At 39.7% G+C, this 24,148-nt stretch overlaps 1 protein-coding gene across 3 annotated transcripts; it reads right to left on the bottom strand.

The window, feature by feature from the left end:
• Positions 1 to 4,894: 4,894 nt before the first annotated feature.
• Positions 4,895 to 23,893, bottom strand: VPS4B (vacuolar protein sorting 4 homolog B). Of its 3 annotated transcripts, none has more exons than XM_066325942.1 (11): positions 23,722 to 23,893; positions 20,916 to 21,027; positions 19,379 to 19,529; positions 18,014 to 18,081; positions 16,214 to 16,333; positions 15,834 to 15,990; positions 14,231 to 14,379; positions 13,974 to 14,055; positions 11,714 to 11,933; positions 8,952 to 9,089; positions 4,895 to 7,206 (listed from the first exon to the last, which is right to left on the bottom strand). In XM_066325942.1, exons 1-11 carry the CDS (start codon positions 23,746 to 23,748, stop codon positions 7,105 to 7,107), a joined length of 1,326 nt encoding a protein of 441 aa, XP_066182039.1. In that variant the 5' UTR covers positions 23,749 to 23,893; the 3' UTR covers positions 4,895 to 7,104. The 3 variants fall into 3 exon arrangements, with proteins under 3 accessions (XP_066182039.1, XP_066182048.1, XP_066182029.1); XM_066325951.1 differs by lacking the exon at positions 23,722 to 23,893 and adding an exon at positions 20,590 to 20,686 and having other exon boundaries at positions 20,916 to 21,021; XM_066325932.1 differs by lacking the exon at positions 23,722 to 23,893 and having other exon boundaries at positions 20,916 to 21,087.
• Positions 23,894 to 24,148: the final 255 nt, after the last annotated feature.

Raw genomic sequence — 24,148 nt, 5'->3', positions numbered from 1 at the left:
GCAGAATAAGTGAAAATACGTAGATTTAGAGAAGATGGCGTTACTGTAACTTAATTTAGAGGGAAACAAAAAGAGGGAAATTTCTGTAAAATTAAGTGTCTGTAAATTGTCAGGTCTTTAAAATTATTTTCCTTGTGAGGTCTATAAAATTCTATTCAGGAAATTATTTAGTTTGTACTGCTGTCAGGGATAGCAGACTGAAAGCTAACCTGCACCCTTACTCTGTCCAGATTGCAAAGGAGAGTACCTAGATGCCAAAAAGCAATTTGTCTTTCTTATGTTCTGTTTCAGGACTAATGTGAAGGCACAAGTGATGTGGATTTTTTTCCCAGAGAAAACTGATGGAAGTATTTTGGTCATGCTACATATATTTAAACTTTCATTAAGTAAAATGAGCAGTTTATGGGGATTAGCATTCTTTCTACTTAGAGTTTACAATTTACCTGCAGCTCAAACTTACCCACATACAACTTCACCATTTTTCTTGCATTTGTTTGTGACTGTAGAAGTGCTCTTGAAGGAAAGAGTGAACTCTAACTGTAAGAATTAACAAGTCTTTTCGATAAGTTAATACATGAAAAATAGGTAAAAATAGCACTAGCAATGATTAAGGGCATCAGTATCAGTTTTGTTTGCTGATGCATTAAGCTGAAATGCATTACATCAAAGGTTAAATTCTGAATATTAATTATCTCTTCACTGCCTCCTGAAGTGAAAATAAGGAAATGAATCTTATGCATTTAGCTCGCATAGATTAATACTGACAATAATGAAAACATGGACAGAAACTGAACTGCATTACCTGCAGAAATTTTTTCAGTCAGTGAAGTGACTCACTTTTATGCCTCCTTTGGTAATTACACAACACTAAGAAGATACTAAAAGGGACAAAGCATCAAAGGATAACCAAACTCATACAGAGGACTATTTTAAAAGCTTGGATCAACTAAAATGGAAAATATTTATTTATTTTCCCATTAGAAAGGGCAACTAATGCTTTAAGGTGTTTTTTACTCTTGTATTTAGTGTAAGATACAAGATGCATTCATATTGAAGTAGAATAGGACATTATGGAATAAATTCTGTCATACACCTTTTCTCTCCCTCTTCTTGACTACAAAGAGCAGTTTGGAAATGGAAGGTATTGGAGAGGGAGGCCTCCTCTCCTCTCCCTCTCACTTTGCCTCTCCCTCGTTCTGCTCATTTCTATGTGAGCAACACACAGCTTCAACTGTGCTTTTCATCTTAGAATATAAGACAAAACAGTGGCTTTATTTAGCATTTGAATCTCACTTAAAAGTATTTTGTATAAATTCCTCCTAAAAAGAACGTGATGGGCTACGCCATAAGACAAAAGTGTGTTGGTTTTGTTGAAGGGGAAGTTTTAAACCTACTTCTGCATGAAAGTCTTGTGTTTTACATTTTTAATCACTCCATCCTTCTGTGAACTAAAATTTTGCCTCCTTTCCTTATTATATTCTAAAACCCAAAATTACACAGAAGAGCAATTTGCAAGCAAAGAAATTGAGGTAGTTCCTTCAAGCCTTTGTTTTTCATTTGCTGAAAGATCATAAATTGTCAGTGTGCCAACTGCCTCTGCCCGCCTTGCCATACTCACCTCCTTGTCCCTCCCAGAAGCTGCCTGCCCTTGTTGTTGCCTGGTATTTTATGTCTGATGATATATAATTGGCCTAATATAAAATTTGTATCGTTTATAGGCTCCTTATATTTCAAGTTGATGTAAAGTACATATGAGCTTATTCAGAATGATTCCTTCATGATCCAAAGAGGGAAATGAGCCTTCTTTAATGGCTGGGTAGTCTTAAAATTAAGGTGTTTTGTATTTACCAGTAACTTTCTTAGTCCTACTGTTGGAGAAGCAGAAACCTCATAAATGATCCAAAACATTTGCTCCAGCACATGACAGTGTCTTCATAAGGGCACCCCTTCTGTCTTGAGGCTGGTGAAGGGACAGTGAAGACGAAGGGTGGACAGAAAGGTTTAGGCTCTGTCAGCAGGTCCTGTGGCTCCTGTGGAAACTTTGGCTATGCTGCAGCTAAACCAGCTTTGCTGTCAGGCAGGCACCGTGCCCTGCTTGCTCCCACACTGACAGGGGACACGTGCATTGTGGGCATGAGCTTTTTGGGCTGGTAGGAACAACAACAACAAAGAAGAAAACATTTTAAAATTATAGTGACAGAGCAAGGCAGGACACAAACATATCAGTCCACAGCGAAACAAATGCAGGCATAAAGATTAAAACACTAGTAATTTCTTTGCTGTTGTCCATGGAGCAACTAATAGCTGTGATTAATTAGTTAAAACACCATTAAAACTTCAATTGAGCTAATGCTCAGTCAGGCAAGAGCATCTCAACTGGCAATTTAAACGGGACACTTGAAAACTGTAATCACCTAATTTTTCCAGATTTTCTAAAATCTTACATAGAGCAAAAGTCTTGCTAGGTCAGAGCCTCCCTGCTACAGCCCATTCTCTAGCCTTCAAGGAGGAGAAGAAGAAGAAATGATAATTTGAATTAATATAGTTTTATTTTTTTCCTAACTTTCTATTGGGCAAACAATTCACCTGGCTCTGCCAGAGCCTAAGTCACAGCTGCAAGTAACAGTCCCCATCTGCCACTGTATTTCCTGAGTGAGATGGTGATACACTTTCCCAGCCCCTTGCCTAGCTGACTCGCTACTGGTGAGAGGTGGACAGAGAAGCAGCAGAAGGCAACTACTCCAGTGGAGATTTTTGTAACAAATTGCCTGTGGACTGTCATCGGGCCAACAGATTGAGTCAGAGGAAATTACTGTTTATAGTTGACGGAATGCATGTGACACTGAGCATGTTTGAAAGCAAAGTCCCTGCCTTGAATAGCTTGGATTTAAATGAGTTGAGGCAGCAGAGGAGGAGTGAGGGCAAGCAAAAGCAAGTCCTGCCAATTCATGTTACAGTGCCTGATAATAGGTCACCAAGCAGGAAAGAAAACTCTGGCTGCATTATCAACATCAGGCCTGTGTCAGGTGTCAGTGACTTATTTCCTGGAGATGTCTCAAAACACAACCAAAGCCTATTTAGAAGGGAACCTAGCTCCTGCTATGATGCAGACAGGACATTGTATTGCGTTTCCATCACCAATGCCTGAGAAATTCAGCTAAATGAACCCAAAAATGTCAAATATTTCTGCAAAAGATTAGGAGATTGTATATGTGGCAGGTACCATGCACAAGTGGCATGGATGGATGGAAATCCAGCATCCCTAAACTTGGGATATGACAAAGGAAAGACGTATCCTTGAGTGTTTATTCATCAAGCTGGAGCCCCTCAGCTGGGAAGGCTGCTAAGGTAAGTAAACAGAAAATGTCACAAACCAGAGACCTAATCGAAAAGCTCCCATCAGAAGGGTGTGTGTGCATGCAGAAGTAGGGAGGGAGAGGAAGAATTCTAATTAGGTCACAGGGACCAAAAGATAAAAACAGGACAATCTTATCTAATACCTGGGCTGTCACCACACAAATGCCAGGATGAGGATGAACGACCAATTAAAAGAGTTTTTACGCAGCTAATTATGATGACAGAGGATTTGTGGAATAAAACCCCAAGATTAGTATGTTAATAAAAAGCTAAAGAAAATTTGAAGGGGTAAGCACTGAAGCTACACCACAAGAGCTACAATAAAAGCTGCCCGCTCAAGAATAAAAGAAACAATGTTTTGATAAGAATTAATTATCTGCTGGAACAGCAGCACAGTATGAAACAAACAGTCCACTAAGTTCTTGCAATAGTTTACGTAAGTTACAGGAATGGCTTTAAGTCAACCATGATTACTAGGGTGAATCTGGTTAAGACCAAAAACATGTATGGAAGCCAATCTTGAAACAAGCTTGTCATTCTGGAGGAAGGAAAGAGTAAACAGCAAAATGAAGATCTTCCTGCATATTTCAACAAACTCAGAACTATTAAATAGCTTCCTGTCAAGATAATCCTCAGAAGAACAACAACAACAAAAAAGTGGAATATTCTTATTAAGAACACTAAATAAACACCAAAAGTAAATCAAATCAGCAGCTTCTTTGCTTCAGTTGACAAAAAGAGCAAATTCTGACTGGCAGGAACATGAAAAAAGCAGATTCCAGAGCATCTCCCTCAGCTACGTTTGTACTGCTCCACTGCTCCACTGTTAAAACAAAAGCACATGAGTATATTCAAAGACCAGCAGACTTGAAAAACCAAACCAAATGAACAACTTCAGAGATTTATGGAAAACCAAAAAGATTTGTATGCTTTTGTTATTCTAGACAAGGACAGAAAGGCAACACATAAATCAAATTAATCTGGAACTTGACATCAGTCAGGGAATGCAGGAAAAAATATAAGAAGTTGATTTTACTGAGCTATTCTAACCCTGTAATTATGTGCATCAAGAAATAGACCACAAATGGTAAGAAATCCAAAACTCAATGTCAGTGAGAAGAAACCATCTGCAAAGGACAGAAGCACAGAGAGACGTGATTTAATTAAAAAATTACTTTACACACAGGAAGGAAAATGACATTTTTTCATATTGCAGTCAGAGTAAGCAGTAACACCAGAAGGTATGAAAAAAATTTGTAAGCTAACCAGCCAAAGATCAGATTTCGTTAAAAATGTACAACCAATTTGTCCAGTATTTACTGAAGTTTTGATTATTCAACGCAAATACAGCCTTTCATGAATTCTTTGATTTAGAGTATTTTCAATTAACAGTGATAACTAAAAAGTAATTTTGCATGCTCCCTCATTTGGCTAGTGTCTGCTATGGATATCTTGGCTAAGAAGCTTGGTCATATATATATATATATATATCTATATCTATCTAAACATAATTTTACAAAGACAGCAAACCAAAAAGTTGCCCTTGTAGCTGCAATTCTAAGCAGCAAAGTTTATTTGGAATATATTTCTAAAAACAACTTTCAACATCAAATAGTAAAAGTTCTGTTACAGATGTCATCTGAGCAAGCAGCAAGATGTAAATTTAAAACATACAGTATATTTTTCTTTTGCATTAAAGATACGAGATCACACAGTTAAGCATATGGAAGCCCATGGGACAAATCAGCTTACCACAAAAAGGAAAAAATAAACCAAAAACCAAAATGTTCCTGAGAATTTTAAGATTGCAGGATTGCAGTAAGGACTCTCATTTTTTTAAAGATCAAGAGGCAAACTTCAGACAGTGGCTGCAAACCTCTGAACAACAGCCACACTTGTATGGGGCTCACTTCTAAAGTGTTCACAAGAGAAAACTACAAACGAGATCTTGTTGCAATGAGGATTAAGTTTACTAACCAGAGTTGCCTGTACCTACGCTGGAATTCCTGCCCTCACCCACTCCCTCTCCTGCCATCCCCCCAAAAGCTGACAGAAAGATTTACAGCCCACTCATTCACATTTACACATTCTGATGTAAGACAAAGGTAAAGCTATGTAACTGAAGGATTTTGGAAAAAAATGCTTATCATGTTAATAAAAAAAGCTCAGCACCTTGCAGATCAAGAATATTTAACTATTTTGTTTGGCTATTAAACACAGAAAAAAAGTCTATGAAGACAATAAAGCAGTAAAAACTTGAACATAACATTGAAGAAATACTCAAATAACATAGCAGATGTTGTACTACAACAGTTTACTTCATTTAAGTACAGAAAATGTCACCCATCCTATGATTTATAAAGTACGCAAAATATGTATACATAAAAGAAACCAAACCCCATCAAAAGATGATCATTTTTGTGCATATGTACATAGAACATACACACCTAAAATGTGCAAATTTCTTTTAATGCAAGTTAAACAAAACATTTGCAGGATAGAGTTGTACAACGATAATGGAAGATAGAGTATTCTAGATATCCTAATGGTGTTTCGTATCTACAGCCAGTGCAAACTTACAAGGCACAAACTCAATGCTGATGCTGTAGTGTTTTAAGTTACATTCAGGCACATCTCCATTTGCAGTTCTGCAGAAAAAGAGCAATGGAAGTGCTACTTCTATACTAAACTGCCAGCTTTCTCTCCCAGTTTAAGCACTAAATTGATGTATCCTATGTATGCTACAGTTACCAGTGGGGTTCTGGGTTAATTTATCACTGGAAAGGCTGTGGCTAAAACATCTGTTCTAATCTCCTTGCATGTGAAAGTATGCTATTTCCCAAAACACCTCCCAGACATTCTCCAAAGACTACATATACCTTGCCAGCCTCAACACGTGGGATCTTAAGAGGACATTACTAATGCTTTTTTTCTAACTTTAGTCAAAACTTCACCGGGAAGAGAATCCAGAGTTTAAAAACCAAAACAACAAATCAAACAAATCCAAACAACCCCCCCAAAACAGCCAGCAAAACACCTTCTGAGTTACTTGCATTTAACAAACTTGTGTTAAATTGCATAGTGACAGTGTGTACCAGCTAGTAAAGAGTGTAAAACAAAAGCTTGCTGTTTAAGGCAAAATTTTAACACAGCATAGCAGAAAAAAGCCAAGTAAGAGGTCCATCAATATTTGTCCAAAGTACTGGCCAATGTAGTCTTATCCTCACAGTGTCTTCTTTCTCACTTTAACAGCAAACACTTGCATTATGCTTGATTAGAAAATTTTGTTCCATTTTCCTAAATGAAATGAGAGCAATTAATATGTATGCTGATTGACTGATAGTGAAAACACCTGACAAGTATGTTCTCTCCCACTCCTTGAAAAGGTTTTTGATCTTACTGGGAGCTTAAAACTCACTGGTATCCACGTCTAATATACTATCTAAAATGAAACTAGTAATTTAAAGCTTTCTAGTATTTATTAGACATTACCACATCACTTTGCTGTCTCACGCTAAAATTGCATTTTCGTATTATTTTTCAATAGAAGACATTTAATAGACATCTGAGGAAAACAATACAATACAAAAGCTTAAGGGTCTTTGCAAAGATATCTTCTATTCCTTCTGCAAAGTAAGAAAGGGGTGATTTTATTGGCATTTATTTGAAGTGCCATCAATAAAGACATGAGAATACTTTAAAAAGAAGAAAAAAACAAAGTTCTAACGCTTCACACGTATCTTTGGTTTAGCCTTCCTGACCAAAGTCTTCTGTAAACTTCTTCAACTTCTCCAGGTCCTGTTCATTAACTGTGGGTTTTGTGCTAGCAAGCGACCTGAGCATATCGGCCTGTCAGGGAAAAAAACAAACACACTTTCAGAAAAAAAGTACAGTACCACTGCTAGTAATTTTGTTGCCAGGACAAATATGCATTAAAAACCATAAAAAGTTCCTATTAACACAAAACTTCAAGTAAGCCTGAACACTTCTGCACAGAGGCTGCCTTTTAACCCTCTGAATACAGACAATGGTCAGTGAGTTTTCCAGTAACAAAAGCACAACCTCAGTTTTAGGTTCAAGCCACTCATCCATTCAAGTTTTATTCATCTTTTTTAAAAAGAACTGAACCTCCTTTTTTTTTTTTTTGGTCAGTTACTGTTTTCAACCCATGATTAACTACAGCAGATTAAGTGGAAAATAATAAAAATAAGTGCAATCAGATGTTGCCATGTACTTTTCACAGTCCAGCAATGGAGAACAGCAGTTTGTGATTCATCTCTAGCAAAGTTTTCCTGCTCATGACTGGTATTTTCTGTCTCTTCAATTCAGTCAATTTCCTAGATAAATATTTAGATGCTAGGAAATTGAATTTAGAAAAAAAATTCATAGGTCTATGAAGTTGAAGGCAGCAGTTAAAATACACTATGAATAAAAAGGGGAAAGAAAACAAATCAATTCTCAGCCAAGGGCAACTGAAAAAAGTAGATTCCCAACACCTCATATTACTATAAAATTATGGATAAATCCAAAAATTAGTATAATGATTTTCCACACATGATAGTTGTCTCAGACCAGAGGCACCCTGCTCAATAAGAATGAAAGCCTTATTTTTTAAGGACAAGAAGTGATTTTGGACACTGAAACATCTGCCTGTAGTGCATCAGAGCCCAGGTACCATTAGGAGCACACAAGGAACTGCTGTCTTTAGTTCCAGGAAAGACTGATTAAAAATCCAATTAGACCATGCAGGGAGAATTAAAGGGCAGGCCTGCACCTGCATAAATCCTTTTCTGCTTCCTCAGTATGCAAATACACACAGGAAATTCTTTTCTGAAATACAGTGATGGTTCTATTTAAAAAGCAGTGCCTGCGATCCCCATGAAATCCACTGATTTCTTTCATTCCTTACAGAACTGTTTGCACACAGGTAATAACAGCAGCACAGATTTTTTATTAAGTGCTTCTCATAAACTTGGTACTTAAATTCAAAATGTTCTTCTGCTACTCTTGGCGAAAAATACAAAATGAGTTTCCAGCAATTATTTTTTTCTCTAACCAGTGAACTGAAATTGAAAACTGTCTTACATATTTTATTCCTTAGGCCAAAGCAAGTATTTTCAAATGCACAAAGAAAATCTTCCTACATTTTGGTTTTATGCTTGTATCTATTTAATGGGCAATATCTACCTACAGCACATCACTTCCCAATTTACAGTGAACATAATTTTCCATTTCCCAGTATTAATGCCACAGTGATGAGAAGAAAGTGCATCATGGTGCAGGAACCCAAAGGTTTTAAATTAATAAAAGCCAAGTGAAAGAACAGTGCAAGAGCCAGATATTGTCTATGGATGAAAGGATGGCAGCTGCATACTAGCAGACAAGAATAAGAAATGCTTATCAGGGATAGACAGCTGTCTTTTTCATAAGCATGCCATACTGTAGTGATTTATGTTGAGAATTCAAATGTTATCTGGTATGTCTAGCATTTCTGAAACAAACATCTCACCCAATTGTCCTGAAAAAGACTCTTTACCTTAAAGCCTTTTTAGAGTTGTGCAAAACAATAAAGAAATGCTACAAAGAATACCCACCATGGAAACTTTAGGCTCCAGTAATTTATCACTTGGGACCTGCATCCATGTCATTTCTAAGGCTTCAGGATCACCTGGAGAGCAAGGGGTGTATAAATCTACCAGCACATTTGGATTAGACAATGATGGTCCTCTTACCTAAAAATAAGAAAACACTCAGTTTATAGGAGTTATTTTTTGAAGACAGAAACCAGAAGCTGAACAGCACCCCAAGCAAAAACCATTCCTTGATTTTATGCAGATGCCCTACCCATTGGGAACACATGTCCTGTGAAAGAGAAACTGTACAACTCTGCTGGTATTATTCACCTTGAGAACATGCAGCTGAAGCAAGATACTTAAATTCACATCAGGTCAAATCCCAGAAGCCACATCCTCTTAAAGCTGAGGATTTCTGTGGAAAACTGACATGCCAGGAAAGCTGCTTGGTGAAGACCACCCTTCCTGGTCCCTTTAGGCGTTCATTCATCACTAGTTAACAGCTCTCCAAAGGCTTCCCAGTGCTTTTCGCTCTGACATCCCGCGTTCCCAAGCTCCCAGCACCTTTCCCGGCGCCACCTGAGCAGCGCTCCGTGGAAAACAGCGCCACCAAGCGGGAGAACAAAACAGCCTCTTTCTTTTTTTCCCCCAGACAGACAGACAGACAGACTGGCCGAAAAAAGCTGCCCTGGGTGCCTGTTCCGTTTCTGCAGTACACTGTCACCTGCAGCACCACACACCCACGGGGACTCGGAGCATACGCAGAGGCTGAAGGACAACATACTAACTGGCTATGGGCAAAACTGGATTTGCTATTCCAAGCTGTATTTAGAGCAAGATGCTGGAGAGCAGATTGTAATATTCAATCTGCACTCTGACAAACCTGCATTATCACATATGGCAAGGAAAGGTTTACAGTTAATTACTGACAACTGAGGAAAGCTCTGCTGAACGGAGGCAAATTGCCTGTTATACCACAAATAACAACGCCAAAGTTTTGTTTATAAAAACACAAAATTGCATCCAATTAAAGGATTCACAATAAGGTGGAATCAATGTGGCTCATGTCAGAGTGTTCAAAGTATTGCAGTTGTGAGGTTTTTCCTTCCTTTTTTTTTTTTAAGCAAAAATGGGTAAGATGGAAGAAGTGCTTTTGAAGCTGTTCTGCAATCTGTGACAACTGAGGTTATTTCATTGCTCCATGGCAAGCTGAAACACGCCTCAGTTTGTTCCAAACTCGAACAAAACGCTAAAAGCTAACAGCCCTTTAGCCAGAACTGCCATTGTCATGTAAAATTAACAACAGAGAAACACTTCAGACATCACTGCTTAAGGGAAGGAAACATCTAGAAAATCCTTGATATATCAAAGTCACTGTTTATTTATCAACAAATACAGCTTACATCACATTGTTCCTGTGACTTGTCCCCAGAAGTTAACTTCCTGTCCTCTCATATTCTGGACCATACTGAATTTAAGTGTGTCTTTCTCTTTGAATCTTAAGCTGAATGAGTTCATTGGAAGAAACCACACTGAAAAAAAGGAGCCTATCTTCAAAGTGAATGTAGCTGTTCTGTTCAGGGCCATTAACCCTTTTATGTGAGGTTGAGTTACTGGTAAAAAAACCCCTGTAATTGTAACTGAGATGACAAAGAACTGCTGCCAACACGACATACACGGGACTCTACACCTTAGGATCTGAAGTTTTTCCTACCACACCTGCTCTTTTAAGAAGCAACAGATTAAAACTTCCTTTACAGCAATTAACACCTCTGCAGAATATCCTGACCCACCTTCACCCAAGATCCATGAATTTCTGCAAAAATCAAACTTTGCACTAAAATATTAACAAATGTATCTTTAGTATGGGTCCACTTTAAAATATGCTACACAGCAAAACGAAACTTCCTTCAACTGATACACACTGTATGTAGTTTAACCTCAGTTTAGAACCATTGATATTATCACTTTTTTTTTCCCATTTAAGAATTTAATAGTTTACAGGGAACAATTAATTTGACTGAACAAGGCCCATCTGTGCAAATTCTCCAAGGGAAAGACTTCCCAGATTTAAAGGATTTAGACTGATAGTAAATAATGCCAATTGGTTCTCATTCAGATAAAGTTTCTGAGATTCAAATATCGGGAAGAAATATTTCTTAAGTCAATATGAAGCATGTAGAGGTAACTGGAAGATAAGACAAACAATATAGTTTGAAAAGCCTCTTTGGTGTGTACCTACATAAAAGGAAAGTGATTTTTACATTACAGCAGTGTAAATGAAACACAGACTTTGCTCAGTTGTGTTGCATCTTTACTACTGTAATTGATTCAATGTTTCTAACCAGAACTCTACAAGAACCTTAATTTTGCAGTTTGACAAATATGCCAAGTAAACAGAACGTACTTAAGTATAATCCATCTGTTCTCAAGTGGATGAGGGATGCATTTATTTTTTTCCCAGCATGTTAAGAACCACTTAACTTGAAATAGAAAAAGAGCACATCTGTAACATTGCCATTTAAGTCAAACTGCAAACTGAATGCTTTTAGAACTCTCTAGAGACATTGAGAGTGAGAGCATGAATATTCAGAAATTAGCTCCACCAGACTTATGATAGGACTAGAGGGGGGCTATGGGGAAAGGAAGAACAGCTCTCCCCAGTCAATAAAAGGGACATTCATAAGCATGCAGTATTACCCAAAACCAAATTCAGTTTATCTGCAAGGAATTTTCAAATTAAGACTGATCTGAAAGATGAAATAATCTGAATAACAACTTACTTTCTTAAAGTGAGTCGCTGATTGCACTTTTCTAACAGGCTGCATCAGTGCATCACGGACAATGATGCTTATATCTGCACCAGAATAGCCCTCAGTTCTCTTCCCAAGCTCTCGATAATCTGATTCTTCCAGGACATTTGGAGTTGACCCAAGGTGAAGTTTGAACATTGCAGCCCTGGCATGGTCTTCAGGTAAAGGAATATAAATACGCTTCTCAAACCTGGATTAAAAAAGACAAAAACAAAGCATTCCCAAGATGTCAGCTCATGCAGGTGCACCGTGGAAAAAGCTCATGCAAATGAGTTTGCTCCAAGCAATATTAGAAAGAAGCAGTTTCAGTACAACAAACCTTAAAAAAAAAACTGAGGCAAATATTCAGCAACCTGTTCTCATAAATAATACTTTAGTTAGTATAAGCTAACATCCAGAATGTAACAACTGCTTCCTTTACATTACAAAAACCATCTCTTTAGACTGATGTTTTTCCTGCAGTTTGAGTCTTAAAAGAAAAAACCTAAGAGGAAAGAGTCTTTAAGTGTTGGAGTATATTTAAACAGATTTCACACTCAAAGAAAGAACTGCCTGATAACACATTTATGCAACAAATTTCCACAGTCTCCAACTAAATTAAGAAAACACCATAGATGGAAGTAAACTAGAAGTCATTCTCAAGGAAACATTCGTAACTGCAGTTCCTCCTTTGAAGCAGCATCTGTTCTCATAGTGGAGATTACCTCCCACCAACAAAGTAAGAGCAATTCCAAGTTCTGCCGAACACAATTAACCTGATACACATGACAAAGTGGCCCAAATCCATGAAAAATTAATTTTATTACAGCCATTGTTCTACAAGTTCCTTTAAGTTTTGTGGACAACAGCTAGGAAATTTCTCTTTCATGTTGCTGAGAGAAAATGGTTTGGGTTGAGAGGAACCTTGAAGATCATCTGCCACAAGCATGGATACCTTCCCCTAGACCAGCTTACTCAAAGCCCCATCCAAACTGGCCTTGAACACTTCCAATGATGGGACATCCACAACTTTTCCAGGCAACCCATGCCAGTGTCTCACCATCCTCATAAAAAAATTTTTCCTTATGTCAAATCTAAACCCATCCTCCTTCAGTTTGAACAACAGCCCCTTGTCCTGGCATTAAAAACCCTGGGAAAAAAAACAAAAACACAAAACAAAACCCCCCCCACAAAAACAAAAAACAAACAAACAAACAAACACCCCTAAAGGAACATCTCTCCACCTTTCTAATAAGTTCCCTTTATATAGTGAAAGGCCACAATAAGGTCTCTCTGGTTCCTCCTCTCCTCCAGGCTGAATAGCCCCACTCCTACACCCTGCCTTCACAGGAAAGGTGTTCTGATCATTTTCATGGCCCCCTTCTGAACACACTCTATCAGGTCCACATCTGTTTCTTACTGTGGATCCCAAACAAAGCTGGAATTTCAAGAATGACTTGAATTTTTCAGCAACACCTTCATTTCTAAATCTGGCTCACACAACACCAGTCATGCAGATGGGAAGTGACATCTGGACATGACCTAGTCCAACCCCAAACCAAACTGAAGTATGGCCAGCTTCAATTCAGTACATAAATAAAAGTCAGTGTCAGTCACAAAAAAATCCCCAATGATTCTTAAGCCAACAAATATGGCCATTATCCAAGCTGTGTCCTCATCACAACATAATCCTATTTGTCACATAACTGTATTTGTCCTCTGCTTGCTCTGCAGCTCACAGAGAGATCCAAATAATCAAGTACAGGCAAGTCCTGTATCTGCAAAAGTCCTTTATCTGCAAAACAGCAGTTAAAAATCACAAGTTATGCCTGACCAGAAGAAAAACATGGCGTTTCTCCATCAGATTACACTTCCATAAAAGATCTCAAGCTACTCACCAGTTTGTTAGCAGCTGAAGAGGAAAGCTCTATCCCCTCTTGCCCTACTGAGGTGTGTATTTTCCAACTTGGTCCCCCAGAAAACCAAAAAGCAAGCAGAAAACTCCTCTGCTTCTTCAAGCATAATCATCTAGCCAAGAAAGCAGATAAACTACAGGGCCAATACAAGAGTGAGAGACCTCCTTCTCTCTAAAGGAGCAAGTGACTATCAGTTTAGATAAGTCCACGGAATCGAGTTGCAGAACATTAACAGTGTCTGCAAACATGAGCTGGATGAACACCTTAAGCACTCTCTGGCTGAAGGCTCACACCAGTTGTGAACTGCACACCATGAAAAAAAAAACCCATCATACCTTCTCCTGATAGCAGAATCCAAAACCCAGGGTATGTTTGTTGCTCCTAAGACCAAGATTCCTTCATTGTCAACACCAACCCCTATATCAGGGCAGAAATAATTTCACAGTTTAGATGATAAACAGAGACTGTTTTAAAAAGTCACCAAAATTTAATGGGGTGGAATTGCAGATATTTTTAGTGTTCTAATGCAAGCTACACTTAAAAATACAAGTCTTAATTTCTCTGTCTGAATTTGAAAACCAAATAAACTTACCTTGCATCTGGACTAGAAATTCCGTTTTTATCCGTCTAGCAGCCTCGCTTTCATTTTCACTTCTTGACCCGCAGAGGGAATCTATCTCATCAATGAAGATGATGGAAGGTTTGTTTTCTCTGGCAAGCTGGAACAAGTTTTTCACTAATCTTAAAGAAGGAAACAGCTTCAGCTATATTAATAATTACAACAGGAGAAACACATAACTTCAGATTATGATATGGTCATTTCCTTTAGAGAAAACAAGGGGAAAAAAAGCATTAACATAAAGCTACTCAAAAACACAACATTCTTCCAGCTCCATGACTCAGAATTATACTGAATGAGAGAGCCTAGCATCATGAAAAAAATTAGAGTGCTCCAGGCATGATTTTGCAAGATAAAGCCCTTTTTCAGTTCACACTTTTACATGACAGCCTGGACTATACAGAACCATCAATTTAGAAAGATTCAAAAGAAATAGACTTTCTCTTAACGTTTCTAACTTAAAATAATTCTAGAGATTTTTTAAGAAATAACATGTATCTTTATACAACTTTACTTACGAAATAATTTTTGTATGACAAGAAATAATAGTTTCAAATCAAATAAACAAAACAACCCATGTACAACTAGCTATTTCTCAGGAACACATTTTACTAGTTTAAAAAGAAAAATAAATAGGAACACACCGGGAAATTCTTCGTATTACGGCCCTAAATCTCACACAATAGTCTCAAATCAAGTCTAAAGCATAAAATTTAATGCCAAGCTAGTCTCCAGCTCTGTATTCCTTTTGCAACAGAAGAAAAGTAGCTTAAGGTTTCCAGCTCTCTGGAGAAAAAAATAACTCAGTTCAAACACTTTATCTAATACCCTTTCTTTCTCATTCTATCAACTTCAAATAGTGTTGCTCAGTTGTCCCACACTTCAAACTACTAAATCATGGTTGTGACAAGCATGCTTATCATGATATGAGAATCCTTTCCCTATAAACCCAGAGCTTTTTTATTATTTCAGGAAATCTCTTTTGGAAGAGTAGATGGACAAATTCCATCTAATAGACAAATTCTAGACTGCAGCCAACATGTCACTCCTGGTCTTCTGGCTTTCTGGTCTTCTTCATGCATCACACAGTAACAAATGAAGAGTTAGCATAGGGACCCACAAAATTTCCTTTCATGGCTGCTCCTCTCCTCCAACTTATCTTTGCAAGTCTCTTATTTCTTTCAGATTTTGTTTGAAATTGGGATGAACATAAAACCCATCTCTGTATTGACAAAGAAATGCCACACAGCTGCTGGGACAGATGATGAGTGGGGAGATGCCAAGAAGCAAAGTAACTCAGCACTTCAGACTGATACAGTATACAATCACAGATGAATTCAGAAGGGAAATAAGCTCTGTGGTGCTCCCAAAATCCTTCTGAGCACTGAAGAGAGCTTCTCAAAATGCAGCACGTAATGGTATCTTTACATGGCACTGCAGCATGAAGCAGAGAAACACCCAGTTCTTTTTTAAAAAGACAAGACCATTCCCTCAAATTCTTTACAGCAACTTATCTCACTCTATAATAATTTCTTCTTGACAATGTTTTCCTGGACCTCTGGCAACTCCAACTTACTTTTCACTTTCACCTAACCATTTTGAGACAAGGTCAGATGAAGATACTGAGAAGAAGGTAGAGTTGTTTGCTTCTGTTGCCACAGCTTTTGCTAAGTAAGACTTTCCTGTTCCTGGTGGTCCAAATAGGAGAATCCCTCTCCAGGGTGTTCTCTTGCCTGCAAGAGAGAAACCAGCAGGTTTCAAAATACAATTTTCTGATTATGCTCCTCTAGGGTGCTCACAGGTTTTCCACATCTACCCAGGAAACTTCTGTCAGATGGATCAAAATCTCTGTGTTAAGAGATCAGCTTAAGTCTGTGACACATTGGCACAACACACTTCACAGGCCCCAGTGCCAGTCCTGACTGGCCAATAGCAAATAAATGCTGTAATCCTGACCTGTAAATAGGTGTGGAAATTTAATGGGAAGGATGACTGCTTCTTTAAGTGCCTCTTTGGCACCTTCGAGGCCAGCAACATCACTCCATTTGACATTTGGTCGCTCCATAACAATTGCTCCTGTAAGAAAAGATTGTCTGAGTTAGTGAGGTACATATCTTTTCAAAATTACAACAATTCCACTTGGTGAAAAAAGAAAACTATGCCCACGTCTATACTGAATAAAAACAAGGCATTCTAGAAATCTGTTGTAAAAAAAAAACCAAAAAAAACCAAAAAAACCCCCCACTGAATTCCATTAGTCAAATGGATGTTATTTTTACAGAAATCTGTCACTTTTTTTTAAAAATCACAATCAACCATGGAAAACCAGAATATTATTATAGTAGAAGTCCTGGCATTATCTCATCATGAAACCACCACTGCATTTCCCAAAATATTTGAAATTTCATTTTAAACAATGTAGCTGTACTAGCTCAGGATTTTTTAAGATTCTACATCAGATGAAGTAACTTGTTGGTATCTCCAGACATGCAGCAAACAAATGGATCATCTAATGGAACCAATGTTTGAGAGCTAGGGCTGAAAACATCAGAAAGATTATATGGATCCTGCTTAGCTAAAGAAGTATTTTCTTAGTCAAGGCACATTCAAATTTTTCCACCAAGTTTCATCTTCCTCACTCAGTGACTTCAGCCACCTGAGCTGTAATTTAGCCTTCTCCTCAGACTGCTTAGTCTGACATGCTAAAAATTTTGTGTCAACTTCTTCCAGATGGGAAAACCTGGAACTCAGGCAGTAATAGATTTTTAGATCTATAATATTAGATCTTGTAATCCTAGCCACTACTTCTACTATCTGAGGTCAGATTCATGTGGGAAGAAACAAAGTCTGTATAGTGAGAGACAGGACAGGAGTTCAATGCTCATCAAATTTCTGTCACTTTTAAAAAAACAGCAAAGTGTCCCTTAAACCTGTGCATAGGATTAAATAATGTGCAGAGAAGTAGAAAAGGCCAGCACAGTTTTCCATAGTGATACAACAGCTCCTAAAATTAGACAGGCACAAGATCTGGTAAATGCATTTGATCTTTGTTACAATCAAAAACAGGAGAACAATGAGGTTTCTTCAGACCCATAAGCACCTTCTGGTAGGGAAGTTCTTAATAGTTCTTCATTATTAAAGGGAATAAATATCAAAAAGCCTTCTTTTTACTGCACACCAAACCGATGGTAGTTGCTATATGTTGCTTCACTGACTGTGTTCTGTATTTGAGCTCAAAAACCCAAACTATGCTACTGAACTGGGACAGCGTCATCATTGCATATAAGAAAATGCTGCCTGTTATTATAAATGGGCAAGAATCCCTGTTTCTTACTCCTAAACATGAATACCAGTCTTTTTGTGAAAGCAGTCCTGCTTACACTAAGTATTTGTTTCATCATTTCCTTAGCCTCTAGGCAACATGCTAGTGCACTTCAGAGTGAAAATACTAAATCAGTTTAGCCAATAGCTACCCGGGATTTTGCAACTTCTGTTGGAAAATGATAGCTTGATAGGTGACACAATTTTAACATGAAGCACAGGGTGCAGGAGATACATTTCAGCATAGTCACTATAAATTCATGGCACACAAGTCCTTTTACTTCCATAAAGACTATGCTTTTGCATGTGAATATTACACAATAGCTGAGCCACTTACAGACGTTTAAGTTAATCCATAAAATTTAGACGGCCAAAATATAGGAACTTGCTTAACTGAAGTGATCCCTATTTAAAGAAAAGGATGCTTCAAGTTACCTTGAAGTTGGTTCTGTAGCTTCTTTTTTTCAGGGTCCTCTGATTCACCTTCCCCATCACTGTCATTCCTGATTTGGAAACAAAACGTTGAAATACAATAAGAGAGATTGCTGTCTTAGGATAAAAATCAGAAAGCAAAAAGCAGAAAACCCATCAGGCTGAGGAATGAAAGAAACACTGAGATGCTTTCAGACCTCTACAGGTTTACATGATTGTAGAAAAGCAGAAGTACACTTTTCTATGATTTCTTTCCAATTCACCCTCCTTTACTATTTCACCTTCCTCTTATGGGTGTGAGCCCTCTTAACACACTTCTGTGTGCTTTGAGCCAGCTTTTAGGAAACACAGCCCTTATATCCAGCAACAGAGAGGTGCTGGAATGGTTTGTTTGTAGACATTGGCACTTCTCCTCTATCTGGACATGCAACAGGACTTGGCCAATTCAACAGGACTTGGCCAATTCAGGATGACATCTAGTACTACAAAACTTTTGTCTCATCAAAGCAAAGGAGACTGGAAGTTAGAGAAGGAAAAGAGACTGGATAGTGAACAATTGGAGTGGAGGTCAAGAAAATACATGTAGCCTTTGTGGTATTACCATTTCCTTTTATTATAAATAAGCAGAAGACGGTACAGCTCAAAAAATAAGGCTGATGACATGAACTGACATTGAAAAAGACTGAAAATCTTTAGCAACTTTAGCTGTTCAGGGCTCCTAGAAAAGGCAGTCCCACCAGAAGGTATAATCCTGAATCCTTCCTTTCCCCTATCCCTACAAAGGCAGCAGCAAATGCAAAAGAGGCTGGGCTTGTTTGGGTGGCTCTGCTTGTTCAACTCTCTGATATGCAAAGTTGAGTTCTCTCAGATTTGTTTAATCTAAGAGAAGGGAAGCAGGGGAGAGACCAGGCAGCACCAACACATAAGAGGGATTCAGTCCACCTCACAGAACTTTACCCTACACAGGGCTTTTCACCTCTTATCAAGTTTGAGACAGATCAAACTCAGTAACCCCAGTAATCACCAGTGTGAAATTATTTTCTAGTTACTAAGTATTTAAATGCAGAAAACCTTTAAAGGTCATCAGGCTCCTTGCCACTAAACCAAATAATCATTGGATACAGCTGTTAGTCTGAAGCAGCTTTCATTCTTCAGTGAATTTCCTATGCAAATGTTCACATTTCAGTAAACAAGCACAGAAATGCTTGTGATGGTAATTCAAGTTATTTTTATTAGCCCACTGTATTTCAGCATTAGTAGTCATCTGAAGCATTTCAGAAACACAAGTTAAAATGATCTTTGAATAGTTGAAGTTTAGAATAAGCTGAGCTCAGGAAGTATTTTGTTTTACCTTCTCCAAAAACATACCCTTTTCCTTCAGCTGGACCAGACTCTTTAACTGGTTTTGGTGCAGTTTTTTCTCTCCTTTTCAGATATTCTTTCAGCTTTTCTGCTCGGTCCAAGTATTCTGTACATTTTGCTCTAATGCTTTGTTTTGCTTTATCACCCTGCGCTTCATCTAAGAGTTTGAAGAGAAACGATTCTTTGTTAACAGCAAAACACATGTGCATCAATCAAAAAACAACACAAAAAGTCTGTGTGCTTTAGCTCTTGTCAGTATACCTCTCTAAGGGCTCACCACATAACCAAACCTCTCAACTACCTATTTTTCCACTATACCTTGGAAAGAACTGACCAGAAGGATGACATCATGTAACAGAAATCAAATATTCACCTGAACATTGCCTTGGCTTAAAATTTGACTCTAAAGGATTAAGGACAACAGCACTGGAGGCATTTCTGTCAGCTTTTCAAGATGCTAGACATTGCTTTAATAACTGCTTTTCTAAAATAGCTAATCAAGAAGTTGCTTGTGCTAGGGAATTTTTATTTAGAACCATACTTGATTCTCCCATAGCCTGCTAATTTTAAAAGATAAAGAAACATTACATAAAACATCTGAAAGAACTAGGTGTGTTTCAACAGCCCCGCTGTTTCCATAACCACCATTACAGTATTTCAAACCAAAAATCAAAATTTAACGTGTCAGGCTCATGAACTAAGTTTCCAAAAGTACATTAGTATAGTTAAAAGCACAGAAAGCGGTATTCTGAGAAAGTCTGTAAGACTTAAATGGACAGGAAGTGATAAACACAGATTACCCTAATAATAAAGGACTATCAAGAAAACTACTCCTTACAAGTCATTATGATGAGTAAGTGTACTTTTGTCAGGCAAGAAACCCTAACTCACTTACATTAGGGCTGTACCCACTTAAAGAAAGCCCACTCCCTGCATACAAACACTGAATGTGGCACAAAAGGTACACACAAGTGTGAAAAGGCATAATGAGTATATGGAAAATGAAGAAAAATTATTACATACAAGTCCATCTCATACATTTTCTCGGCCAAGATAAACAGTAAGACTATGACATTAAGGAGCAAAAAATGTCAGCAGAGAGGCTTCAGAAGGGCAAGCAGCATGAATTAAAGGAGCAAAAAACAGTCTGCAGATACAGCAAAGACTTCATGTGTAACACGGTTTTCAGCACAACAGAAATACAGGGATCCCTGTACTTATTGTCATATTTCCTCGTGCAGTGGCCAGCTTGAAACACTGCTACAAAAGTCCAGAGGAGAGACAGCAAACACCTGCCTCCTGTCTTAAAAAAACCTAAAACAAAACACAAGTAAAAAATAATCTGATTTCTTACAAGAACGGAGCAAGCACACAACACAGTAGAGGTAAAAGCTGCAAAATATATGACCTCAGTCAAACTACAACTAGCAAGTACCAACTGTTGATGAGAGCAAAAATTTAAATACTGATGTCAACATAAGAGATTACTCTTGTGCAATCTGACGACTAGGCTCTGCTTAATCATCCAACACATCACACTTACATTTGACAACGTGGAGAAAATACTGCACAGCATGTTGGTACAAGCGGAAAGCTTCCTCATAGTTTCCTGCTTTATCTTCTTGCGCTGCCTTGCTAGCAAGGTCTATTGCTTTCTGTAACACAAACAAAGAATTAATTGCAGTACAAGAGCATTTTCCATGATCAGAGACCATTTAAGCTGTTATTGTTCTTTGATGGGCAGTTTTTCTGCTCTTCACTATTTACCCCCTCAAAGCTGGAGGCAACTGATTGTTTTAGGTGGTGTTTTGTACAAGACACAATATTTCCATCCTTTTATAAACAGCAGGATTTACAAACTGCTGAAATTTACTAGCCCACAAAAAAGTGCAAGTGAGAAGAACAAGTTTCTGTGTACCAAGCTGGAACTACTACTATTTTGTCTGTGCAGTCTGTCTTACCAAGCTCTTGCATTTATTATGGAAAGATTTGGAAATCCATTATCAGGCTTGGGTTTTTTTATCACAGACCTAGACACATTGAACTATGATACAGATGTGCTGTTTAGGGTGTGGTTTAGGGGTGCACTTGACAGTGCTGGGTTAATGGCTGGACTCAGTCTTTTCCAACCTGAACAATTCTACGATTCTATGACTGGTGACGTATCAGTAAACCCTGTAAACAGCAAAGTCAATACAGGAAGTACTTGATAACAATCACTGAAACTAGCACTATGACTCTTCAAACATCATGCTTGGAGACATCCTCAAAGACCAGTTGCTTGGCTTCTCTAGGAGGATTTAGATCCTGGATATCCTAGCAAGAAATTCTAATTATCACTACGGTGGGAGAGGAGAAAAAAACCCAAACCAGACAGAGGACCAAATCTCAAGCATCAAAGAGTTCTATGAGAAGCTATGAATGGATTTTTACTTTATTTGTTCAGCCAGTTTCAAATAAATCTGACTGTGATCTAAGCCACAGCATTGCACACACTGCCCCGTGGATTTATAGTATCACCACTATTCCCTTGCTCTTAAGTGCTTATTACTTTTTATTACACTTTCCTCCGTGGAATGCCCATACCACTTCAAGACAATTAAAACGTCATTTTGACCATTGGTTCATGTAATTTGAAAATAAGCAGTCAGCTGGAGTTAACCAACACCACCTAAATATTCTACAATCCCTCACCTGTTTTTTCCCGTGTGGTTCCCTTTCCTAAGCATTGCTAGTACGCTCAGGATGATTATGTAATGTCAGGGAGCAAGGCTGGGAGGTTGGACTGCAGCAAGGAATTTCCATTAGACATTTCAGCATAGATACTCTTGCCACTATCTACACTCTGCTGTTTCAGGCTGAACAAAGCTAGTACACAATAGCCATGAAAGAAACCGCAAAATACGGCATTCTGTTGCTTTGTGTTACTGTCTTGGAAGCAAAGATCATCGCAACAGATCTACCTGAAATCAAGGGTATTAAAAACAATAAACAAATTAAACAGACTCTATGGCTCTGTGCTGGCAAGTGCTGGAGCACTGTGAGCATCTGTTTCTTTTCTTTTGGAGAGGCCAGGAGCAGGCGAGCAGTTTCCCAGGTATGAATGGACAGCTGCCTCCTTGCTGCCCATTTTACGCTGACTCCCTTATGTACCTCTGTGCACCATTCAAATCTAGCAACAGAGCAAAACTTAACTCCCCAAAAGTTATTTTCATATTAAAGTTCTTAAGTGCCATCAGTGACTTTAATTACCATGTGGCAGCCCAGTAATTCCTGGAGCCAGTACAACACACACAGTGATACATACATGTGACATTAATTCCAAAGAATAAGTGGCAAAGATCACCTGCTAAAACAGACCTGTGAGAAAACATGGCATGTTGCAGACCTGCTCCTCTAAAGCAAGCAAAAGTCTGCACGACATTGCCTGGTTTTGCTATATTTATTATTATTATTTTTTTTTAACAGCCAAAGACTATTACCTGGCTATTAGATTCTCAGCTCTTATACTTCATTACATCAGCCTGTTACTGTGAAGAACACCACTGCTATCAAACAGAAAACCATTATAAGAAAGTTGTATGAACTAGGGCACAGATGACCAGCTCTAACTATCCCTGAGGCGCAAGTCATGTTTTATCACGCCATGGGTTTATAGTTTGATGAACATCACCCAAGGAAAGAATGTCAGCTTAAAGAGGTGTCATTCTTCTCCTGCTTATTATGGACCCTATAAAATCTCCTCTAGCTTTGCCAGTGCAAGCATCACACTGCCGGTGTAAACACTGCACAAAAATGACCACGGTTCAAACAGCCGAAGAGGAAAAAGGACTGTTTGGAACGCATTTATTCCAGTTCGGGCTCTGTTTAGGCGGCCAGCCGCAGGACGGACTGCACCCCCGGCCGAGGGTTAGCACAAGCGGAACATCAGAGCGGACAAGGGCTTCCCACAGCCAGCGGCAGCCTTACGGCAGCACCAGCCAAACCACGCGCCCGGATGGCAAGAGGCACCGGCGCTTCCCGGCGGGCACTAGGCCCCGCTGCCCGCGTCCCGCAGGGCCGGTTCCCGCAGGCACCCCCGTCCCGGGACCGCTGCCCAGGCTCTCACGGCCCGGGGCGACGAGGGCTGCCCCCGAGGCTCCGCCAGCCCGAGCCCAAGCCGAGCCCCCCCGCCCCTCGGCGGCGGTGCCCGCGGCCCTTCCGGCGGTGCGGCTGCCGAGCAGGGGCGTTCGCGCTCCCCGGCCCCGCCCGCGGCCCCGGCCCGGACACCCCCGGCCCCGCTGCTCCTGGCGCCGCCCCCCGCCCGCCGCTCGCCGGGCCCGCCCCGCGCCGGGCCGGCCTCGCCGTACCTGCAGGTTGCCGGTGTTGGCCGCCATGGCGGAGCGGCGAGGGGAGGCAGCGGGAGGAGAGTGGCGCGGGGAGCGGGCCCGGCTGCCGGTGGCGCAGCGCCCCTGCCCCGCCGCCCGCGGAACCGAAACCGCGGCCCCGCCGCCGCTTCCGCACCGAGCGCCGAGCGCCGCTTCCGCCTCCGCTTCCGGGCACGCCCCGAGCGCCCGGCCCGCCCCCGGCCCGCGGTGTGCTCCGGGATCGCCGTGTGTTCCCGGGCCGCGGTGTGCTCCCGGGATCGCCGTGTGTTCCCGGGCCCGTAGTGTGCTCCCGGGATCGCGGTGTGCTCCCGGGATCGCCGTGTGTTCCCGGGCCGCGGTGTGCTCCCAGGATCGCGGTGTGCTCCCGGGCCGCGGTGTGCTCCCGGGATCGCCGTGTGTTCCCGGGCCG

This window comes from Sylvia atricapilla, chromosome 1 (genome assembly GCF_009819655.1).
Source record: "Sylvia atricapilla isolate bSylAtr1 chromosome 1, bSylAtr1.pri, whole genome shotgun sequence".
NCBI lineage: Eukaryota > Metazoa > Chordata > Aves > Passeriformes > Sylviidae > Sylvia > Sylvia atricapilla.
The sequence above is the reverse complement of the archived record's forward strand: the minus strand, read 5'-3'. Positions and strand labels throughout refer to the sequence as shown.

Excerpts from the sequence above, each read along its gene's own strand:
- VPS4B (XM_066325932.1), bottom strand. The coding sequence starts at position 21,087 with ATGGTCTCTGATCATGGAAAATGCTCTTGTACTGCAATTAATTCTTTG. Across the intron at positions 15,991-16,213 it reads ATTTCCACACCTATTTACAG|GCAAGAGAACACCCTGGAGA; the intron begins GTCAGGATTACA and ends TCTCTCTTGCAG. Across the intron at positions 14,380-15,833 it reads TGGTTAGGTGAAAGTGAAAA|ATTAGTGAAAAACTTGTTCC; the intron begins GTAAGTTGGAGT and ends TCCTTCTTTAAG.